Source organism: Otolemur garnettii, unplaced genomic scaffold, assembly GCF_000181295.1.
Source record: "Otolemur garnettii isolate 467f Iridium unplaced genomic scaffold, OtoGar3 scaffold00051, whole genome shotgun sequence".
Lineage (NCBI taxonomy): Eukaryota > Metazoa > Chordata > Mammalia > Primates > Galagidae > Otolemur > Otolemur garnettii.
Window position 1 is genome coordinate 7,433,696 of NW_003852446.1, and position 20,408 is coordinate 7,454,103.

Genomic DNA, 20,408 nt, shown 5'->3' on the forward strand with positions numbered 1-20,408 from the left:
CCTGAGACAGCTGTCAACAGAATTCAGGGACATTACTGGGGAAAAAAGCACACCTTTATTTTCACCGTCCTCTGATGAAACCTTCGGATTTTCTTTAATCGTGAATATGGGCAACAAACCCTGGTACTCCACATAGCACCTGTGACTTTGTTACCAAAAGGAATCACGATTTTTAAAAATCTTATTATAGATACCTTGAAATGTTATGTGCATGCATCACTACTTTAAAATTATAGTAATTATTAGACTCAATATTAGATCTTGTTACTTAATAAGTTAATGAAGTGGCACATGTATTATAAATAATACCACACAGTAAAAAAGAGCTTGTTTTGTTAACTGTGTTTCCAAATACCTGGTTTCTTTTGTAAACCTATGCTTCTTATTTTATGTACTTACAAACATTATTCTAACACCAGTCTGTAGATTTCAACAGACTGTCCAAAGGATGTTGGCAGAAAAAGGATTTGGGACCCTGGTATATGTAAGGATTTCTGGAGCAGGACATAGTTTTATTTAGCTCTAGCTTCTCGATACATCTTAATTCAGATGTTTTGAATGGAGTTGGCTATTACATGGCCCCATGGGTCCACTTATACCCAAATCTTTGAATAGTTCACTGTCTAGACTCCCTGGATAATAAGCACATTACCACCAGTTAATATGTGTTTATAAGGATATTAGATGAAACCAGAGATTTGTGTTTGGAGATTTGTGCCAGTAGCAACCCTTGAACTGATTAAGTGCAGGCTTTAGGAGATTGCCTATGCCATGGACCACATATTTTCAGGCAAAATTACTGTGTTGCTGTGTGCTTATCATGGAAGCAGGGTATTAAAAGTCAACTCCCAACTGGAGATGATAGAGCTTTTGCTGTGGTGTAGTTAAAAATATTTGCAAATGGTGCAAACGATCTAAAATGGTAATGCACAAAGTAGAGCGTTTAATTATAAGTACATGCTACGTGGTTTATAATACAGCTAGCTTGTCCCATTTGGAAGATAGGGGCTCTTGGTTGAATCCGGAAGGGTGAGGGATGGGAGATACTGCAAATCTGGAGGGGCTTGGAGTAAAGTTCCAAGGGGGAGCCTGAATACGCGTAGCCTGGCTTTGTTGGAAAGAAGGCATGAACAGGGCTGTTGGTGAGGGATGGCAGGAGCAAGATGGGCGGATGAAGGATGTTGAAATTCATTTGTAAGACTTTTGACTTGTGGGAGGAAGTGCTCAAGTTTCTGAGAAGCGGAGCAACAGCTTGAAAATGCTATGCATGGGAATACCGACTGCAAACGGGAGTAGGAAAGCAGGCAAGGGGCGTGCTGGTAGCATAAATATCGCAACACATTAGGGAAAGTTTCCTGCGAGTTAGCTTGCATGTTGGAGGAAGAAAGAAATATTTTACTGTGAGAGATTGTTGACTAAATTTAGATTCTTTTGACTAAATATAAGTCCGTTGGCATGACTAATGACACAGGATACGGGCATCCTGAGAAAGCTCTACGGAGACACCCACAATGATACTTCCCCACCTGCTCACACCCAGGTCTCATTTTACATGGGTGGCGCCTATAAATGTGTTTTACTTTGCAGTTTGTTCGGAAGGGTTGCATATTTTGGTAAAACCACTTCCTGAAACAGGATAGGAAAGAAAAATCCTAGCCGGCTTTAGTGGGAATAGTTTGGAGGCGTACCCACGTGAGCTTTGGTGGTAACAATTCCTGAAGCTTCTCCAAGTCTCCACATGTTCCTGCTGTTGGTTGCCAGAAGCCAGAATAATAATGGAGCTGAGAATAGGGACTTTTGTGAGAACTTCCAGGGGCATCCAGATTGCACAGCAGAAGAGATGACTCAGATTTTTTGGGCCTTAGTGACAGAGGTGAATCCTTTGTCTTTATTGAACTCCTAATTGATCAATGGCAGAATGGAGGCACTAGAAAAATTAAAAAGTTTGTTGCATGCTAAAAGGCATGGCCAAACTGAGTTGAAAATTTTATCCTCGCATTTCCAAACCCTCTTATTAGATGGTTCCAGCGGCACGGTCACCCTCAATTCTGAGAACTTTTCAACTGTAACCAAAGGGGTAGATGGGTCAAACAGCTCTCACCATGTGACAAAAATCCCTATTTCTCCCTTAATTTACTACTAATGGAGGGCATTTCTACTCATTACTGTGAAGTGAGCTTTTAATAGATTAGAAAAATTTGTAAGACCTCATCACATAGGGAAGGGCCTAACAAAGCCAGGTCCTTTATAGAGGCAGTCTACTTAATAACATCCTTACTTACCATTTGGTGAACTCTCTCAACTGAGCTCCGATCATGCCTATCAAATGTAAGATTTATCTGCATTTTTCCAGGCCAGGTGCAGCAGCTCATGCCTGTAATCCTAGCACTCTGGGGGGGCTGAGGGAGGTGGATTGCTTGAGCTCAGGAGTTCAAGACCAGCCTGAGCAAGAGTTAGACCCTGTTTCTAAAAATAGCCAGACATCATGGTGGTTGCTTGTAGTCCTAGCTACTTGGGAGGCTGAGGCAAGAGAATTGCTTGAGCCCAAGAATTTGAGGTTGCTGTGTAATATGATGCCACAGCACTCTACCAAGGGCAACAAAGTGAGACTCTGTCTCAAAAAAAAAAAAAAGATTTATCTGCATTTTTTAGATGAGAAAACAGAGGCACTAGGCAGTATAATAACTAGCCCAAGGTCACACAGCTAATAGGCAATGGAGCCAGGATTAGAATTTGGATTGTTTGACCCTTAGTACCTGGTAAAAGCCCTGAAAACTAAGGAGGTAGTATTATGCCCATTTTATAGTTACATAAACTGAGGCTTAGAGAGGTTAAGTAATTCACCCATATTCATATAGCTAACGACCTATACAGATATCTTCAGAAGTAGCATTGTTTGGTAGAAATACACTGTGAGTCACAAAGGCAAGTCACATATGATTGTATGTTTTCTAGGGAACCATATTAAAAAGTAAAAAATGATATAGTTTGGTTTAGTTTATTTAACCCAACCTATTTGAAATATTGTCATTTCAACATGTAACCAATGTAAAAAGGTTATCCATGAGACATTTTCCATTCTTTCTTTCCTACTACGTCTTTGAAATCTTGTGCTGATCTCACACTCGCAACACATCTCCATCTGGACCAGCTATATTTCAAGTGCTCAGTAGCCTTGTATGACCAACAAGCTTTTCTACTGGACAAGGCAATTCTAGAGCAGTGGTTCTCAGCCCCAGCTGTACAGGGGAATCACTGGGGAGCTTAGAAAACATAGATGCCTGAGACCTTAGAAATTCTGATAGGATTGATGTGGGGCGTAGCCTGGGTTCTAGGATTTTTAACTACCCTCTTCTCCACCGGGTGATACCCAGACTGCACAGAGAACTATAGCTGTTGTCCATTGCAGAAGGTTCTGTGAGTTTTCTGAAATGAAAAGCGTTGAACGTGGCCACTCAGGCAATATGCTTAACTAGTTGACATTAAAGAATGCCAAGTGGTACCCTAGTTCATTTATTAATTTCTCCCAATTTGCATTTCCCAACATATTGGCCAAGTCCCCAGCATAATTTATGAAAAGAAAAGAAACAGAGATTTACACACGGGTTTGGATACACACCAGTGAAAGTTAAGTTCAGACAGAAAAATTATACTCTTTTAATTGAGGTCAAAGGTGTTGGTGTCAGTCTGGAACCTCTGCGCTGTGCAGAAGAGGAAGTTGGGGCTTGAGAGCTGCAGGTGGTTGCCAGAAGGAAACAGAGTCTAGTGGGGAATGTGTGGGAGGCACTGGGTGAGGAAAGGAGGCAATTGTGGTTCGCCTGAGGTCTGAAGTCTGCAGAGCTCACTGCCACTCAGGACATTCAAGAAGCCGCTCTTGCCAGAGGCTTCCAGCCCGCCTTCCCACTGGGCCAAACTTGTGGTTCTTCCCCTGAGACCTGGATGTGAAACTCCATACTCACAAATTAAAATGTCTCATCTCACCCGGAGGCTCAGTTGTCCTTAAAATGCTTTTGGAGTTATTTGGAATAGTTTTTATGTTGGCTGCTTTTAGTGAAACGCAAACACAGCTTCAGTATTCTTGACATATTTACTATTTTCCAGAATGAAAATACCAGGACTTCTAAAGTGGTAGCTCTTTGGTTATATGCAATTTTGTTGTATTTATTTGACTTCAAATTAGGTCAGAGACTACACAAACATCGCAGAGTCTTCTGTAGCTTTAATGAAATACTCCTATATTTTATTGAATCAAAAATACTGTCAACCAGGAGATGCACCATTTTTCCACATGTGTTAAGAAATAGTAAGCTATTACATATGAGGGTGTCCCTAGAATTTGTGTGCAATTTAAGATTGCCAATTTGAGATTGCACACAAACTCTAGGGACACCCCACATAATGCTTTCTTATCACTTGGAATTTTATTTTCCTGTTCAATTGAAGGAGTTCTTTTAGCCTTACCAAGACATGAATTTGTATCACTCTTTGCAGCCGTGTAAAAAGAAAGTGCAAGTAAAAGTGATTGCTCAAGATTCCTAAAACTTCTTTGTAGTCTTTTTGATTTTGAATCAACAATGTTTTTGTTTTCCCGCTAAATATTCTCTTTCCTCTCTTCAAGAACAGCAGCGTTTCAATATTTCTTAAGAACAGTACTCCCTACTTATCTGAGGGATTTTGGGCCAAGATGGCCTTCTTGGATATGGGATAAATTTTTATTTCATTGCCAAGTCGTGGTGAAATCTCGCTGAGGACATTTTTTTTTTAAGTGACAATTTGCCAGCCATGCACCTGACTCATTGGAAATGCCGACTGTAAGGATGGCTACGATCAAGTTCAGGCATGGACAGGTAATGGCAACTATATTGTGACCGCCTGGCTGGCAGTCTTAAGGTAGATTCTAATTTTAGAGATGTTAAGATGTGAAAAAAAATGTGCATCTTATAACTGATGAAATACGGTATATAAATTTCCTTTCTGATAATCTAGCCTCTCCAACTGCTTGTCACATCCGCCCGCCATGCTTATGTGCTTTAAACAATTTCACTGAGACTTACGCGACATTCCTGCTTCGGCAGACCTGGCCTTTGGTGTACAGTGGTACAGAAGAAACTCTCCCTCACTTCCTTCTCCCACTCACCCCAACTTGTTCATCCTAACCTTTAACGTGCACGCGGATCACCTGGGAATCTCGCTAAAATGCAGATTTTGATGCAGTGGGTTTGAGAAGGGATCTGAGAGTCTGCACTTCTAGCATGTTCTCAGGTGATGCCCGCACTGCTGATCTGGGGAGCACCCATTGGGTAGCTAGGCTTTGGTACATCTAAGGCTGCAGTATGTACCTGAAGAAATTCAGTATCTCTCCAGGGTGCCTGGGTGTTTTTGTTTTTCTTTATTCATATTATCATTCGGATGAACACTTATGTACGTGTATTGCAAATTTCATTGTATTGCTTAAATACAAAGATTTCTTAGGATAAAAGAATAAAATGAGAATTTTGTATGTCTGGTCTTAGGTTAATAGGGAGAAAGATTTCTTCCCTTTAATTTGTTTTCTGAAAGATTTGTTCATTTCATTTCCTTTCGCTTTCTTCCTCAAACTTGGGAAACTTGAATTTATTAGGAAATCTGCATGTAATTGCAGATTAATAACCTACCCATTAATACCACATTAGTTCATCATGATTAATAGCATCTGTGTGAATGCTTAATGAATTAGTAATGATGGACTATTTGCTTTAAAGTGTCAAGAGAACATTCCATGTAACAAGGCACTGGTTGCAACAGGAAAATTAATTATATGCTGGTTGGATAATGGCTTGTCACAAATAAGATATGTTTGTTTGGAAAGCCTCATGGGTGTTGATATTTGCACAGCGAGAGGTAGTTTTTAAAACATTCATGAACCTTTTAATTTATGAAATGAGGAGGAAATTTTATCTTCATGAACAGTTAAGGTAGGTGTGGGAACTGATATTTATGACAGAGACACAAAGATGTGCTAATATACTCACAAGTTCGCATATGTCACAAAGCAGAGAGACGCCTATAATGGCCATTTTGATTAAGTTCCAAGTTGAACTTCTACTACCTGCTGGTCTAGTCTAAATTCTTAAGTTCACTTCCCCAAGGCCCCAAGCATTGGATCCTCCTTTTATTTCTTTAGAGAATCATTTGTTTTCTCATCGTCTTCATTCTGATTCTGGGATGTCAGCAGCCATTGTTGTTTATTCCTGTCTTTGCCCTATATCTGAGGAAACAAAGGTCGAGAAAATTATGTGACTTGCCCAAACCAATCTAGCCATATAATTTGTCCCCCACAGATTACGAGTCTATCATTTCCATTGTCTCTAATTTTAACCCAGGTGGAAAAAACAGCAGGAGCAGAGGCTCTGTCCAGCTGGTACCTTTGAGGAAACCCAAGCAGCCCAGTGTGATTGGAGTTCTGAGTAGGAAGGGAAGAGGGACAAAAGATAAAAATGAAGAGAAAGGCAGGGGTCAGAGCACACAGACCTTGTAGGCCATGTAAAGATTTTAGACTCTGTCCTTGGGCAGTGGGAAGCCATTCGTACATGTCATGTCGGGGGACGTGGTGAGTGATGGGTTTTGCCAGAGCACGCTGGCTGTGTGTGGAGAATGGCTTGGAGCAGGTACTTGCTGTCTGGAGATGAGCCCATGCTTCACTGGCCCCATCATCTATTTTCCATCTTGGTCATCCAATTGAAGGTAGAGTTTGGAATCCTTGTTATGGAAACCTTTGAAGCATTATTGGTTATTTTTTCTCTATTTTCTTCTTAGGTCAGCATGAAGGGGCATTGCTGTTTCTCTGTTGCCCCTGACTTTTTTTGAACTTAGGAAGGTACTTTGTCAAGCATCCCCAGCCACAGGGTGGAATTTGCCAGGGTAGCCCTGGCAGTAGCCAGTGGGCATGGGAGTTAGTTCTTCTCCTACCAGCCCTTTTTTGCCCCTTTGGGTCCACTGCATGTGCCAAAGGTGCTATTGCTTCTCCCCTTTGGGGGGAGAGGATTCTGGATAGATAAGGAAAGAAAGCTTTGCTTCTAATCCCTCAACTGCCAGAAACCTAATTTTGAAGGGACAGGCTCCCAGGACCACACACTGTGGTTTGAACAGCCAGGAATAGAACCCCTCCTCCTCTCACCTCCTCATGGCAGGTGGGAGGAAAAACAAGGAGAGTGGCTTTTGAAACCTATGTTTACAGTGTTTTGATGCCACTTTCATAGATGGGGGAGGAATTGTGGAGTTTGGAGCTCAGATTTTTTTAGGATTTCAGGGATATAATGTTTATCCTGTTCTTCCTCTCCTTAGGGTGTGGTATAAACTGGAATTGAACAGAAATGCCCTGTGTTCTTCCCCCACCACTACTTTGAAAGTCTTCCTGGCATAGTGCTGACTCCCCTATTTGCATTCCATTTTTAAGAAAGAAACCTTAAAAAAAAATTTAGATGGATACAAGGGCACAAATGTTTAGGTCACATTGTTTTCATTACTTTTTATTATTAAATCATAGCTGTGTACATTAATGCATTTATGGGGTATATTGTGCTGGGGTTTTTTGGTCTTTTTTTTTATTAAGCCAATTATGCATAGATCATGAATACATGTACAGTTTGAAATACATCAAACTGGATAACATAGCCTTCCCCTCACTTTCTTAATCATTAAGACATTAATATTCTACACTTAGTAGATTTGACATGTACCCATGTAAAATGCACTATAGGTGTGGTCCGACCCATTATCCTCTCTCTACCCATCTTCCCCCCCCCCCTTTCTCTTTCCCCTTCATCTTGGGCTGTAGTTGGGTTATGGCTTTCATATGGAAGTGTGGGTGCTAATATATTGGTTTCATAGTAGAGCTGAGTACATTGGATACTTTTTCTTCCATTCTTGAGATACTTTGCTAAGAAGAATATATTCCAGCTCCATCCATGTAAACATAAAAGAGGCAAAGTTTCCATCTTTTTTTAAGGCTGCATAATATTCCAGGGTGTACATATACCAGAATTTATTAATCCATTCGTGGGTCGATGGGCACTTGGGCTTCTTCCATGACTTGGCAATTATGAATTGGGCTGCCATAAACACTCTTGTGCAAATATCTTTGTTATAAAGTGATTTTTGGTCTTCTGGATATATACCTAGTAAAGGAATTACAGGATCGAATGGTAGGTCTATTTTTAGATCCCTAAGTGATCTCCAAATTTCAGGTAAAGTTCAAGTTGTAGCTGAGCCCTTTACCCAGGGGTGCTGAATACCCTCACATTGTACACATTATTAAGTGAGAACTCCCCTCTTCTTTTCTTCCCCTCATGAGACTATACTTATGTTTTTCTTTAAGAAAGGAACTTTTTAGGTGTACAGTGGCTCACACCTGTAATTCTAGCAGTCTGGGAGGCTGAGGCAGGTGCACTGCTTGAGCTTAGGAGTTCGAGACCAGCCTGAGCAAAAGCAAGACCCCATCTCTACCAAAAATAGAAAAATTATCTGGACATTGTGGTAGACACGTGTAGTCTTAACTGCTCAGGAGGTTGAGGCAAGAGGATCACTTGAGCTCGAGAGTTTGAGGTTGCTGTGAGCTGTGAGGCCAGGACATTCATAGGGGACAAAGTGAGACACTGTTTAAAGACAACAACAACAACAACAAAGGAATTTTTAAAATTTGGGTGTGGGCTGTTTGGCAAAACTGAGGAACTAACATAGACCTAAATGGGCCAATGCAAAGAGAGTGTTTCCAAAAGAAAACAAAGTATTCTAGTGTCTTCTTTGAAGTGGAGGTTCAGAGAGAGGAAGTCAGCAAAGACCAAACAAAAGGTATTTATTTGATTTGGGGTGGGGTAGGAATGGCTGAGTTAGTGATGTTTCTTGGGATTCGAGGTGTTAAGCAAGACTGTTGGGTGCCTACCAAAACATCCAGCTATTTTTAGAGACAGGGTCTTGCTCTTGCTCAGGCTGGTCTCAAACGTCTGAGCTCAAGCAATCCTCCTGCCTGGGCCTCCCAGAGTGCTAGAATTACAGGAGTGAGCCACAGCCCCCACCGTTCTCCCAATGATTCTGATGCCCAGTCAAGTTTGGAAACCACTGGGTTAGACTAGAGCATAATGTAAAGTCAATCCTTGAGAACTTCACCAGGTCTCCCACTTCTGGCCAGGTGCCTCAGGAGTCTATTTCCCTGGTTACAAATAGGGTGACAAGGCAAAAGGAGTAGATGGCTCAGTGCAAAGCCATGCTACCACTGCAAAAGCAAGTTGTGATGTAAACACGGAAGGTCTTTCTTCTAATTGTGATTGAGAGATCTATCAGGACGTCCCGTGAGGGCACTGCTGCCCTCGTGGACCTCGCTTTCTTCCTGGAAGGCAACTTGGGGAATTTGGGGGAGTATCTTGATGGTTGAATGAGCAGGAGCCAATGAGACCTGAGTCTCCTTGGGCAAGTTCTTACCATTTTCTCACCTGTAGGACAGGGTTAGTGATACATGCCTTTTAGGTTTTATGGGGAGGGCCATTGAGGTTATGTACAATATACTTGGCACAGAGAAGGTGCTTAATAAATGAATGCTGGCACTCTTGGGTCCTTAGATGTCTCAGGATTGCTAAGGACAAACTGGAATGGGGAGTATACCATCACACATGGCCTTTTCCTTGTAATATTCAGATGGTTGAAATGGGCGGAAAAATATACAACTAGGGTTTTTACTATAGGAAAAGAACTGAAGATGGATTTTAATGATTTCAAGTTTGGCACAGGCCTTACATGGACTTATCTGCTAAGATACAAATTATCTAAACAAGAAAGCTATTTTTATGAGTTAAAATTTCATATTGGCAGACTCATTGTAATGCTGTGCTACCAAAGAGTAACGTTAAAGTTGAAATGATTTCGAAGTGAAACCTTGACAAGTGTAATCCTTATAAATTCACTTAGGAGTGACAATAAGAAAAGAGTTACCGTCCATTAGACTTTCATTGTGTCTGGCAGTTTTGTAAAATTGATTTCATTGTGGACATAAAGGCCTTTTGTGCTAAAAGGGGAGTATTTTGTGTTATTTGGTAACTGAGGATTTAGATCGGTGAGTTGAGAGGATTTTAATTCCTCTAAAATCATCTCTGCCCCTCTTTCTTAAGACGATGCTAACCAACAATTACCATTTATAAGACGATCATAAAACATGAACGGAGAAAATAAGTCTGACCAGTTTTTCTCTGTGTATTTAGCTGGGAGTTTTCTGGAGGAATGAGAACTATCAGCTCTTATTGTCTTTTCAGTATGTCAAACAGACTCAGTTAATCCCATGCTTGACTGGCTATGGGGCCGGGAAACTGCGAAGCTGAGTGTCACACAATCTGTGTGAAAATATGAGGGTTATGGGATCCACAGACCATGACTCAGTTAACTCGAATTTTATTTTTTAATGAGAATAACAATGAGCTTTGCAAGCTGATTTGGAGTCTCCAGGTCTAACTGCATCAGGGTTTAATACTCAGGCAGTGTGAGTTAGAAAAATGCAATTTTCAGTACAGTAAATAAACTGAGGAGGCTGGAAACCAAATTGAAGTCTGTAGCCTAGAAAATCAACAAGGGCTAAAAATAGTGGGATTAGAGGCAACATTCAACCACAGCCCATTCAAAGGTGGTTTTTAAGTACCACCAAAGGAGAAAACAGGCCATGATATGGTAGGTTGAAAAACCTATATAGGTCTAGAGATCATTCTGTTCGTTATGTAGGTGTGGAAGCTTATAATAGAGATTTGGCTTTCTGAAATTTGATTTTTTTATTTTATTTCTCTCATTAGAAATAAGAAGGCACACCCTCTGATTTCCAAAGGGGAAATGTTGGTATAATCTATATTAAATTGGAGAGTTTACTTTAGTAACACTGATACGAAGGTTTTATTTTATTTATTTATTTTTTTGTTTTGTGATAGTCTCGCTTTGTGGCTATTGGTAGAGGGCCATGGCATAATAGCACACAGCAACCTCGAACTCTTGGGCTCAAGCAATCCTCTTGCCTCAGCCTCCTGAGTAGCTGGGACTACAGGTGCCCGCCACAATGCCCGGCTATTTTTTTAGACAGAGCCTCACTCTTGCTCAGGCTGGTCTCGAACTCCTGAACTCAAGCAATCCACCTACTTCAGCCTTCCAAAGTGCTAGGATAATAGGTGTGAGCCACCATGCCTGGCTGATGCAAAGGTTTTAGAATGCAATTGCTGTTTCTTCTTCTTTTTTTTTTTTTTTTTCTGAGAAAGAATCTCACTTTGTCACCCTGGGTAGAGTGCCATGGTGTCACAGCTCACAGCAACCTCCAACTCTTGGGCTTAAGTGATTCTCTTGCCTCAGCCTCCTGAGTAGCTGGGACTACAGGCACCCACTACAATGTCTGGCTATTTTTTTTTTGTTACAGTTGTCATTGTTGTTTTAGCTGGCCCAGGCTGGGTTCGAACCCGCCAGCCTTGGTGTGTGTGGCCTCTGGGCTGCCCTGTGAGCTAGGGGTGCCGCCCAATTGCTGTTTCTTTAAAGCAAATCAAGCACATAGCTCCAGCCTCCATTGGTCTCTTAGCTAATACCTAGAGGATTCCCCTTTAGAGTAGGCACATAGATATATACTGCAGAGTCGAAAAAAACACATGAGGGGATGTTTTGTGAGAGGTCCAGTGCTTTGCAGCCATCTCATTCAAATGGTGTGAACTCAGCATCAAGGTTCTTGGTAGGTTTTTGCTCACAGACCTAAAACTTTGCACATATGGTATTTTCAAAGATAGTATTAGTTGAGCAGATCCTAAATATTGCCGAAAGTTCTTCTGACTGGCCTGAGCTGCACGTGAGTGTCATGAACTCTTTTTTACAATTTTCTAAGGCAAGCACGAAACAAAGTTTATTGAGGAAGAGACAGAGGCTTACAGAGTAAGAAAGCTTACAAAGCAGGATACATTCACCATAGACAGCGAGTGGGCCTCCATTGCTAGGGCGAGTAGGCAAAGAGGCTGTTATGAACTCTTGACTAACCAGAGTACTGTAAAGTTCTGAGGAGTCTCATCCCGGCCTTTGGGATTTCCTTTTCGTATTCTAGGGCACTCAATACATGTCTTGTCAGAGCAGGAGTAAATTGAATAGATTTGATAGTCCTACTCTTGGTGTCGGAGAATAACTAAGTTATTATTTTTTTCTTTCTAGTATGGACGAGAAGGGCATTGGGACTGGACGATTAAGCTGAGACAATTGCTAAAATCAAACTTAGGTATCCTAAAAACTGGTTTATATAAAAAGAGGGATCAAGTGTTGAATTTCACGGCATAATATAGGGATTAGGATGTGACCAAAGGAGATTACCATGTTGACATGATCAGGACATTGCTGATTGTAAGAGAAATAATAAAACTAGTCAGTCTAGCTTCTCGTGTACCTTTTCAGTTGACTGAAAAGCTCTCTTTTAGTCATTCCTTGTCAGGAATCAACTCAGCGCACATTCACTAGGCACCAACCAGGCCACGCTTTAGGCTCTCAGTGTTCAAAGATAATGCAACTCAGCTCCTGACTGAAAGAGTACTCAACCTAATGAAGAGTAACTACTGCTATTGCCGAGTATTTTTTCACCCATAGTATTTCTTTCATGATATTATTTGAAGCCTAATGACCCCAAATATCTTCCTTATTAAGAGTCTCATGTGATCCATCCCTGAGAGGTTAGGCTTGTGTTACCAGGGCCTGCCTGTCCATGCTATGGGCAAAAAATCAATCCAGACGGACTGTAGATCTAAATGAAAAACAATGAAGATTTTGGAACAAAATGTACACTGTCTTCATGACTTTGGGATAAGCAGAGATTTCTGAAATAGGACATAAAATGTGCTAATCATAGAGGGGAAAAATGAATTAATTGTGGTACATTAAAAAAGAATTCTGGTTCATTATAAGATACCATTAAAAATGGATGAAGTCTGTTTAATGGGAGCAATGTTTGCAATACAAATATTCAAAAAGGACTTGTGTGTAGAATATATAAAGAACTCCTACAAATCAATAAGAAAAATGTAGATTATCCAGTAGAAATATGTGAGGTAGGCTTGAGTGAGTTCTTGACCAAGGAGGATGTTGGTTGTCTTGGCTGGGGGTAGTAATTGGAAGGGGACACAAGGGGCATCTGGGGTCCTAGTAATAATGTCAGTTACTTGCTTGGGTTTATTTTCTAAAAATCATTCAAATTATGATCTCTATACTTTTCTATACTTTTACTGAAAATTTTTACCTAAAAGAAAATGCCTTGCCCAGGATGAGGATGTGAATACTGACTGCAAAATATATCTCCTGATTTAGCATTGGACCTACTATGGAAGCAGGGAAGTATTGAGAGCTTGGGGCTTTGCAAGGTGGTTACAGTAGGTCCTACACATGGTCTGGCAGTATCTTGGGTCAGCATAAGGCCTTGGGCAACCAATATCCTGAGAAGGAAGGGGGAAACAAAAACAATTCTGGAGGAAGTGCTAGACACAAGCTTGATTATGTTACAATTTTGGTATGTGGCTAACTCTGTCTGTAATCCTATTTAAGTTGCCACTTATTGATCTTCCTTATCATGTGCCTAAGCACTGAGATAGGGTCTTTTTGTACATTAAAAATTGCAAGTTCTAGCTCGGCGCTCGTAGCACAGTGGTTACAGCACCAGTCATATACGCCAAGTGTGGGAGGTTCGAACTTGGACTGGGCCAGCTGAACAACTGCAACCAAAAAATAGCTGGGCATGGTGTCAGGCGCCTGTAATCCCAGCTACTCGGGAGGCTGAGGCAAGAGAATCACTTAAGCCCAGGAGTTGGAGGTTGCTGTGAGCTGTGATACCACAGCACTCTACTGAGGGTGACATAGTGAGACTGTCTCAAAAAAAAAAGAATTGTAAGTTCTTACCACCGTCCTGGAAGGTGTGTGCTGTTATTCACCTTTACAGATAAAGAAACTGGGGCTTAGATTGAATACCTTGCTCAAATTCCAGGTAGGAAGTAGCAGCAAGCTACAACGGGGAGCCCGTGTGTGTGATTCCGAAGCCCACCCCCTTGATATGTCTGTTATGTCGCTTTATTTTTTTAAAAGTCAGTTTCATTTGATTGAGCATAATGAGGAGAAGAAAAACACTTAATATGTACTTAATGTTGAAATTTCCTGATAAGACCTTCTCAAAGCAATTTTGAAGTCTGAGGTTTGCTCCCCTGGAGATTTTTATGAACTGGAGTTTTTCCTTTCCTGTTGTAACACCACCATGAAGAATACCGAGATGGGGGTGCGGAGCTGGAAGAACCTCCAAGAAACAACACAGGTTATGATGGGAACTCCCCTGTACGGGTGACCTACGAGCCTCTCTTAATGCTTTAGGGACATTTTACTAACCTGAGTAAATTGCATGTGATAGGCACGATTTGTTTTCTGTTCATTAATAACTCTCTGGGCTAGATTTTATTCCTCTCACCCCTAATTCACGTGCTGAAATATATAAAATGGACGCTGCCAACTGATCGCCACGTCACTGTCTGTCTATCAGTGTTCTCTCCTGCCTGCCTGGGCACGGAGAGAAAGAGGAGAAGGGAAAGAAAAGGGAACCCCCGGTAGCTGAATCTATTTTAAAAGCCAAATTCTGGTATAGCAACCAGAATTTTGATGTAGACAAATGATTGATATTTGTTGTGTGCTTAGGGGTTTGGGGATTGCCCTACTTAGCATCTGTGTGTCCTCTTTTCTCCTCCTCCTGATCCTCAGCATGCCTTGGGAGCGCACACCAGTAAATATTTAATACTTTTAGTTCATCTTGCTCCTGTGGCTTGTTTTGTGGTCCTCAGGGCATTCATGTTTGCAGTCTGTGGAGTGTTTATAGCGTTGGAACATCATCACCACCCTAACTGAGATTTAGATTCCTTATTTCCAAATGTGTCTCCCTAACCGTCAAACGGCTGTAATGATTATGTAAGCAACATGGTGAAAAGGCACAGGGACCGATTTGAATGGAAATATACGTGTAATAGCTTTGGAGCTTTCCATTCATTGAAAAAAGCCTCCTTTCTTTATCCTTGGGGCTAGTTATCATTCTTTTATGGCTATGATGATACCTAAGAAGGAAATATCAGGAAAGCTGAAATGAATTGAAAATGCCTATACCCACCCCTGCTCCGTTTATTTCACTGGGATCTGTCTAGTTATGTGGACTTGTTTGATGTATAGATGCTTATAAAAGAAAAGCAGACGGGAGCTCTGTGTTGCATCTTTTTGAAGTGTAGAACTTCTAGTTTTAGAAGTAGATTCGTCTTCCGAGAATATGTGATTATTTAATAATTTAATTAGCTCTGTACATTGTGTCTTGAAGCTATTCCGAGCCCTGTAGGAACATCTGTTGTACCGTGCTTTTGGAGGTTGCTAGGTTGTTTGCCCAAATGCCTTGACAACAGCAGTTTGCCATGCATAGTTTGGTGTTTCAGTGCCCTGCGGTCACCGTGGGGATTCTTCCTGTTGGCTTCATTTTGGTAAATTCATACCCTCAAATACATGCAAGGTACTCTTTCTTGGGAAGGGTGGTTTTCATTGACTCCTGCTTTTCCTTTTTCTTTATTTAACGAAATGGTGACAGCTGTTATTTTCCACCTTTCCACAATATTATCAGTGGTTTTATAAATAGAAACTCATTTTCCAGGTGGGCCTAGGTCTACGCTGGTGGCCATTTTGTACACATGGCTTCATGGAAATGGCCAGGACTTTGCTTGTGTAACTGGGCACATTTTCAGGTAATTTGGGTAGGTTTTCCAATCTCACATCCTCGTTTCTTGTCCAGAGAACTTCTTCCGTGTCCACAGCATGTTTAGGCAACATTGAATGAAACTTCTGAGGGGAAATTGCTTCCAGGTGACCTCCCTGAGAGGCTGGGCTATGAAGAAATCTTAAGAACCCTGACCCTGATGAAATTGCCTCTGTTGAGAATATTACTTGGTATAGGAACAAGGGACAGAATTTAGTTATTTATGGTCCTTGGATAAACCAATGCTGTTTCCTTTTGTGTAGGTAGCAGATGGAATTAACCCCTACAGAAGATCCAGTCTCAGTTGCAAATTGAACTTTTAGGGGTTTTTTTTGAGTTAGGAGAGCCCTGGAGGAGAGAATGTTAAATTGTTTTTATTTGAACCTCAAGCAACTTGGAATCGGTTCTGCTGTCTGCATGTCGTTGATAGATCTGTCTTTTCCAGAGTTGTCTGCCTTTATATTTAATTTTCTGGAGGCTGGGACTGTGATTATCAAATGACTTCCAACTTGGCACCATGTGTGGGTGGATACTAATGAATCCTTTCTTAACCTTTCCCAGCACTTTTGGAGAAATCAATCAGTAGAAGGCGGGACACTGAAGCCAGACAGAAAGCCAAAATCCTTTATTCATCCTGCATGAATGAGAGTGAGTAATAAAGAAAATAAATGAAATATTTACCACCCTTATCCTTCAGAATTCTATTAATGTTTAAAGATATTGTTTGAGGAAAATGAGAATTGCTAAGAATTCTATGAATGTTTAAAGGTGTTGTTTAACAAAAAACCAATTCTCAAAGACTGGATTTTGACTAGTCCTGTCTTACTTACTGTTCTGTTGCTGGCTTGAGGGAGAAGATAATCTTATTTCTATGGCTTGGATTTTTGGGGTCTCAGTTACTCCATGAGCAACTTAGGTGGGGTCAAAAAGGCAAACCTCACTGGACCTAGTGCAGAAACGAGAATCCAGAGGCCAGGCCAGATGCGGCCTAAGAGGCTGGGAGGAAGTGCACTTGGGCATATTAGAATACTGATATGTTCCATAGGATCTACTGGGGCCTAGAGAAATGCAGATTCCCAGGTATGCCAGGCTCCTGCATTAGCCTACTAGGCATTTTAGTCCGTGCCTTAGGCCTGTCTCAACGTCTTAGGTCTGACTGGAGTTGGAAGAGATCCTTGCCATTTTCCCTGGTTCACTTTCTCAAGGCCATTGAAGAAAGAAGCCAGAGGCTCTCAGAAGTGGGGAGTATGTTAATTGATTTAGGATTTGGAACATTATTTAGTGAGGTAGAAGAGAGCAGTATAAACAAGAGTCTGAAGCATTAATTCACGTTCCCTGGGGAGTTATTGGCATCACTAAAGCATTTCCTTTAGTTAGGTTTGTTCCTTAGTCCCACCAAGTCTTTTTTTTTTTTGAGACAGAGTCTCACTATGTCACCCTGGGTAGAGTGCTATGACATCACAGCTCACAGCAACCTCAGACTCTTGGGCTTAAGTGATTCTCTTGCCTCAGCCTTCCAAGTACCTGGGACTACAGGCGCCCACCACAATACTCAGCTATTTTTTTGTTGTAGTTGTCATTGTTGTTTAGGAGGCCTGGGCCGGGTTCAAACCTACCAGCCCCAGTGCACGTGGCCAGCACCCTAACCACTGAGCTACGGGGGCCAAGCCTGTCCCACCAAGTATTATCAGCCTAGCACCATTTGTTGGCTGGAGTCAGTGTAGTCAACCATATTTTATTGCAGGGAATATCTAGCAGGTTCCTTTGTCAGCTCTCCTGGCAAGAATACCAGGTTTAGAGAGTCACAATGAAGAGCAGGTCATAGGTAGTTCTGTGTTTGTGCTTATGTTCCTCCCATCCCACATCTTCTACCCTAGCCCTGATAGCTGATATTTTAAGTTGGGGCCTTATGGAAATTCTCCCTTGAGAAGATGCACTTGCCTCCTAGTCTGGTGATCCAGTTTGCGATTCTAACTCTGCCTTCGTATCTTCTCCCTTTCAGAAGCGATTGAAAAAGCAGATGCTAAGCCACTGCTACATATCCTGCGACATTCACCATTTCGCTGGCCTGTGCTCGAATCTAATATTGGTCCTGAAGGGGTTTGGTCAGAGAGAAAGTTCAGCCTTCTGCACACACTTGCGACATTTCGTGGTCAATATAGCAATTCTGTGTTCATCCGTTTGTACGTGTCCCCTGATGACAAGGCATCCAATGAACATATCTTGAAGGTATAACGAGGACTCATTCATCCTCTTTGTTCATCTGATGCTACTCTTTTGGGGTGCCTTCCTGGGGAAAGAGACTCATGCTGCCTTAGTGAAATAATAAGCTCAAAATTCTATTGAACAGTAGGATCGAGAATTTCCTCCTGACTCCCCAGCTTTGCAGAATGTAGATCATTACCAGACAACTTTTGTCAGCCTTTCAGGAAGTTAGTGAGTGAATTTCAAGTGATCTGTGATCTGGCTTGCAAATATCTACTCAGAGCAATTCCAGTGGGCAGGGGACGATAGGGTCTCATTGTGAGCAAAGACTTTCTGAACTCTGCCCTTTCCCTTACCACCACAGTCCCCTGACAGAGGCGAGAACACGTGCCATAATTTCTTGTTCCCTTTTCACTAGTACTTTTTGTATACATGCCTGTAGTTTCATTGACAAATTCAGTCTGAATCTCTCCTCCTTGCTTTCAAAAGCTGAGGCAACACTTACTCTATTGCCCTTGCTTTTGGGAGAGTAAGAAGCTCTTCGATAAAGGAGTAGGCTATGTGGACAATCTTGAAGTACATTGCATTGGTAAGTTCAAGAGGTTGTCTGAAAACTGCCAACGGGGAAAGAGTCACCAGTGAAAGAGCTTTGCAAGAATTAAAATAACATTTTCTAAATTGTTTTGTGCTTTGATTCTGCCCTTGTTTTTTTGGTTTTGCTTCCACAGTTACTTTGACTAATAATGAAAATGTTATTGAACCAATGATTCTCAACCCCTGTTTCTGTTCTCAAACTACAGAACATTAATGATATATTCATATTCAAATTATAGAAGCATATAACTCTCATCTCATGTAAGTCAACCTCTCAAAATCCAAATTCTGGACTTTATCTTTTGATTTGATCAGGGATTGGCAAACTTTTCCAGTAAAGGGGCATTAGGGTTTGTGGACCATCTGATCTCTGTTGCAACTACTCATTTCTGCCATTGTACTTGGGAAAGCAACCCTCTGGCAAATGGGTGTGGCTGTGTGGCTTGAACTCTAGTTTAGATAATGGGACTCTCAATAAAAATCTTCAGTCATTGAAAGAATTCCCATCTAGTGTGGAGGAAATTCTGAGTATTATTAGAGACAGCTGTGTTTCCATGTTGGGTGATGAAATGATTACATGGTACTATGTAAGACACAATCATGGTGACAATCGAATTGACCTCCATCCCATGTTCATAGATACTCATTTCTTTCTTAAAAACTGGGTTTAAAGACTGTCATCTCAGTTCTAGAACTATTATGATATTCTTCCATTTTAATTGGTGTTTTGAAGTAGCTGGTGACTGTCTTTCAAACTTAAGTTTAAGTTTATGCACTCTATTGAAAGATGGAAGATCTTGATTCACACAGATGGATAATTGCCAATGGTAGCCATTTTATTTTTCACGAATTTCTACACCTTGTCAAAGAATTAAATTTATTCTGTCAAACATTTTATTATGGAAAGTGATACACAAAAAAACAAACAAAAATAGAACAATAAATTCTCATGTCCCCATCAACCCAGCTTCAACAACTCTTGATTTTTTGCTGTTATTTATTTATTTATCTAAACTACTTCTGTTTTGGGAGGGGGCTAGAACATTTTATAACAAATCCAAAATATATCATTGTGCTGGTAAATACTTCAGTGCTTGTGTAACAGAAAGGACTATTATCACAATGAAAATGGTAATCGTAATTTCATAATCAACATTTAATTCCCAGTTAATTTTTAATTTTCCTGATTGTCTCAAACATGCCCTTGTCTTAAAAAACAAAAACAGTTGTTATTTGACTTGGGGTCCAAATGAGAATAATACATATGTTTTGTTGAGATGTCTATTTTAATGCCCAAGAATTCCCTTTTTGTTTTTTAAACCGTATTTACTTGTTGAAGAAATTAGACTGTCCTAGCAACTGTCCCACATTCTGAATTTGACTGATTTCTGGGTAACCTAATAGCTGATGAGAGAAAGTTCTTACTTATAGGAGAATCATAGCTTAAAAAATCCAGGAGAAATAATAGAATTAGAAAGTATCCAACTTTGAAAAAATCTCCAATGAAATGATGGATCTAGATAATTGTCATCAATAGCTGCCAAAACCATTAGGTGAAAGGGCAATTAGGAAATTTATGATAAGAGAGATCTGACTCCCATCACCAGGACCCACATGCAATGGGTTCATTGCTAACAGTGGGACAAGCAGGTATTATGTGCCTTCTGAGACTATGCAGTCGGAAGTATACCCTGTTAACAAAATGTTGTACCAAAAAAAGGAAAAGAAAACTTTGAATCTAATTAAGCCTCTAGTTTTCATAGTAGCCTTCAGAAAACATGAGAAATAGAAGAAAATGGAGACCAGTTTTTAACAGCTTGCCTTGTAC

General features: G+C 40.8%; 1 protein-coding gene across 2 annotated transcripts in view; it reads left to right on the forward strand.

Annotated features, from left to right (window-relative positions):
* Positions 1-20,408, forward strand: part of PHEX (phosphate regulating endopeptidase homolog X-linked) — a 206,293-nt gene that overhangs the window by 29,222 nt on the left and 156,663 nt on the right. For both annotated transcript variants that reach the window (XM_003791908.2, XM_012806412.1), the window contains exons 4-5: positions 16,343-16,429; positions 17,784-18,010. In XM_003791908.2, coding sequence (XP_003791956.1) covers positions 16,343-16,429; positions 17,784-18,010 — 314 coding nt within the window. The remainder of the gene's footprint in view (positions 1-16,342; positions 16,430-17,783; positions 18,011-20,408) is intronic.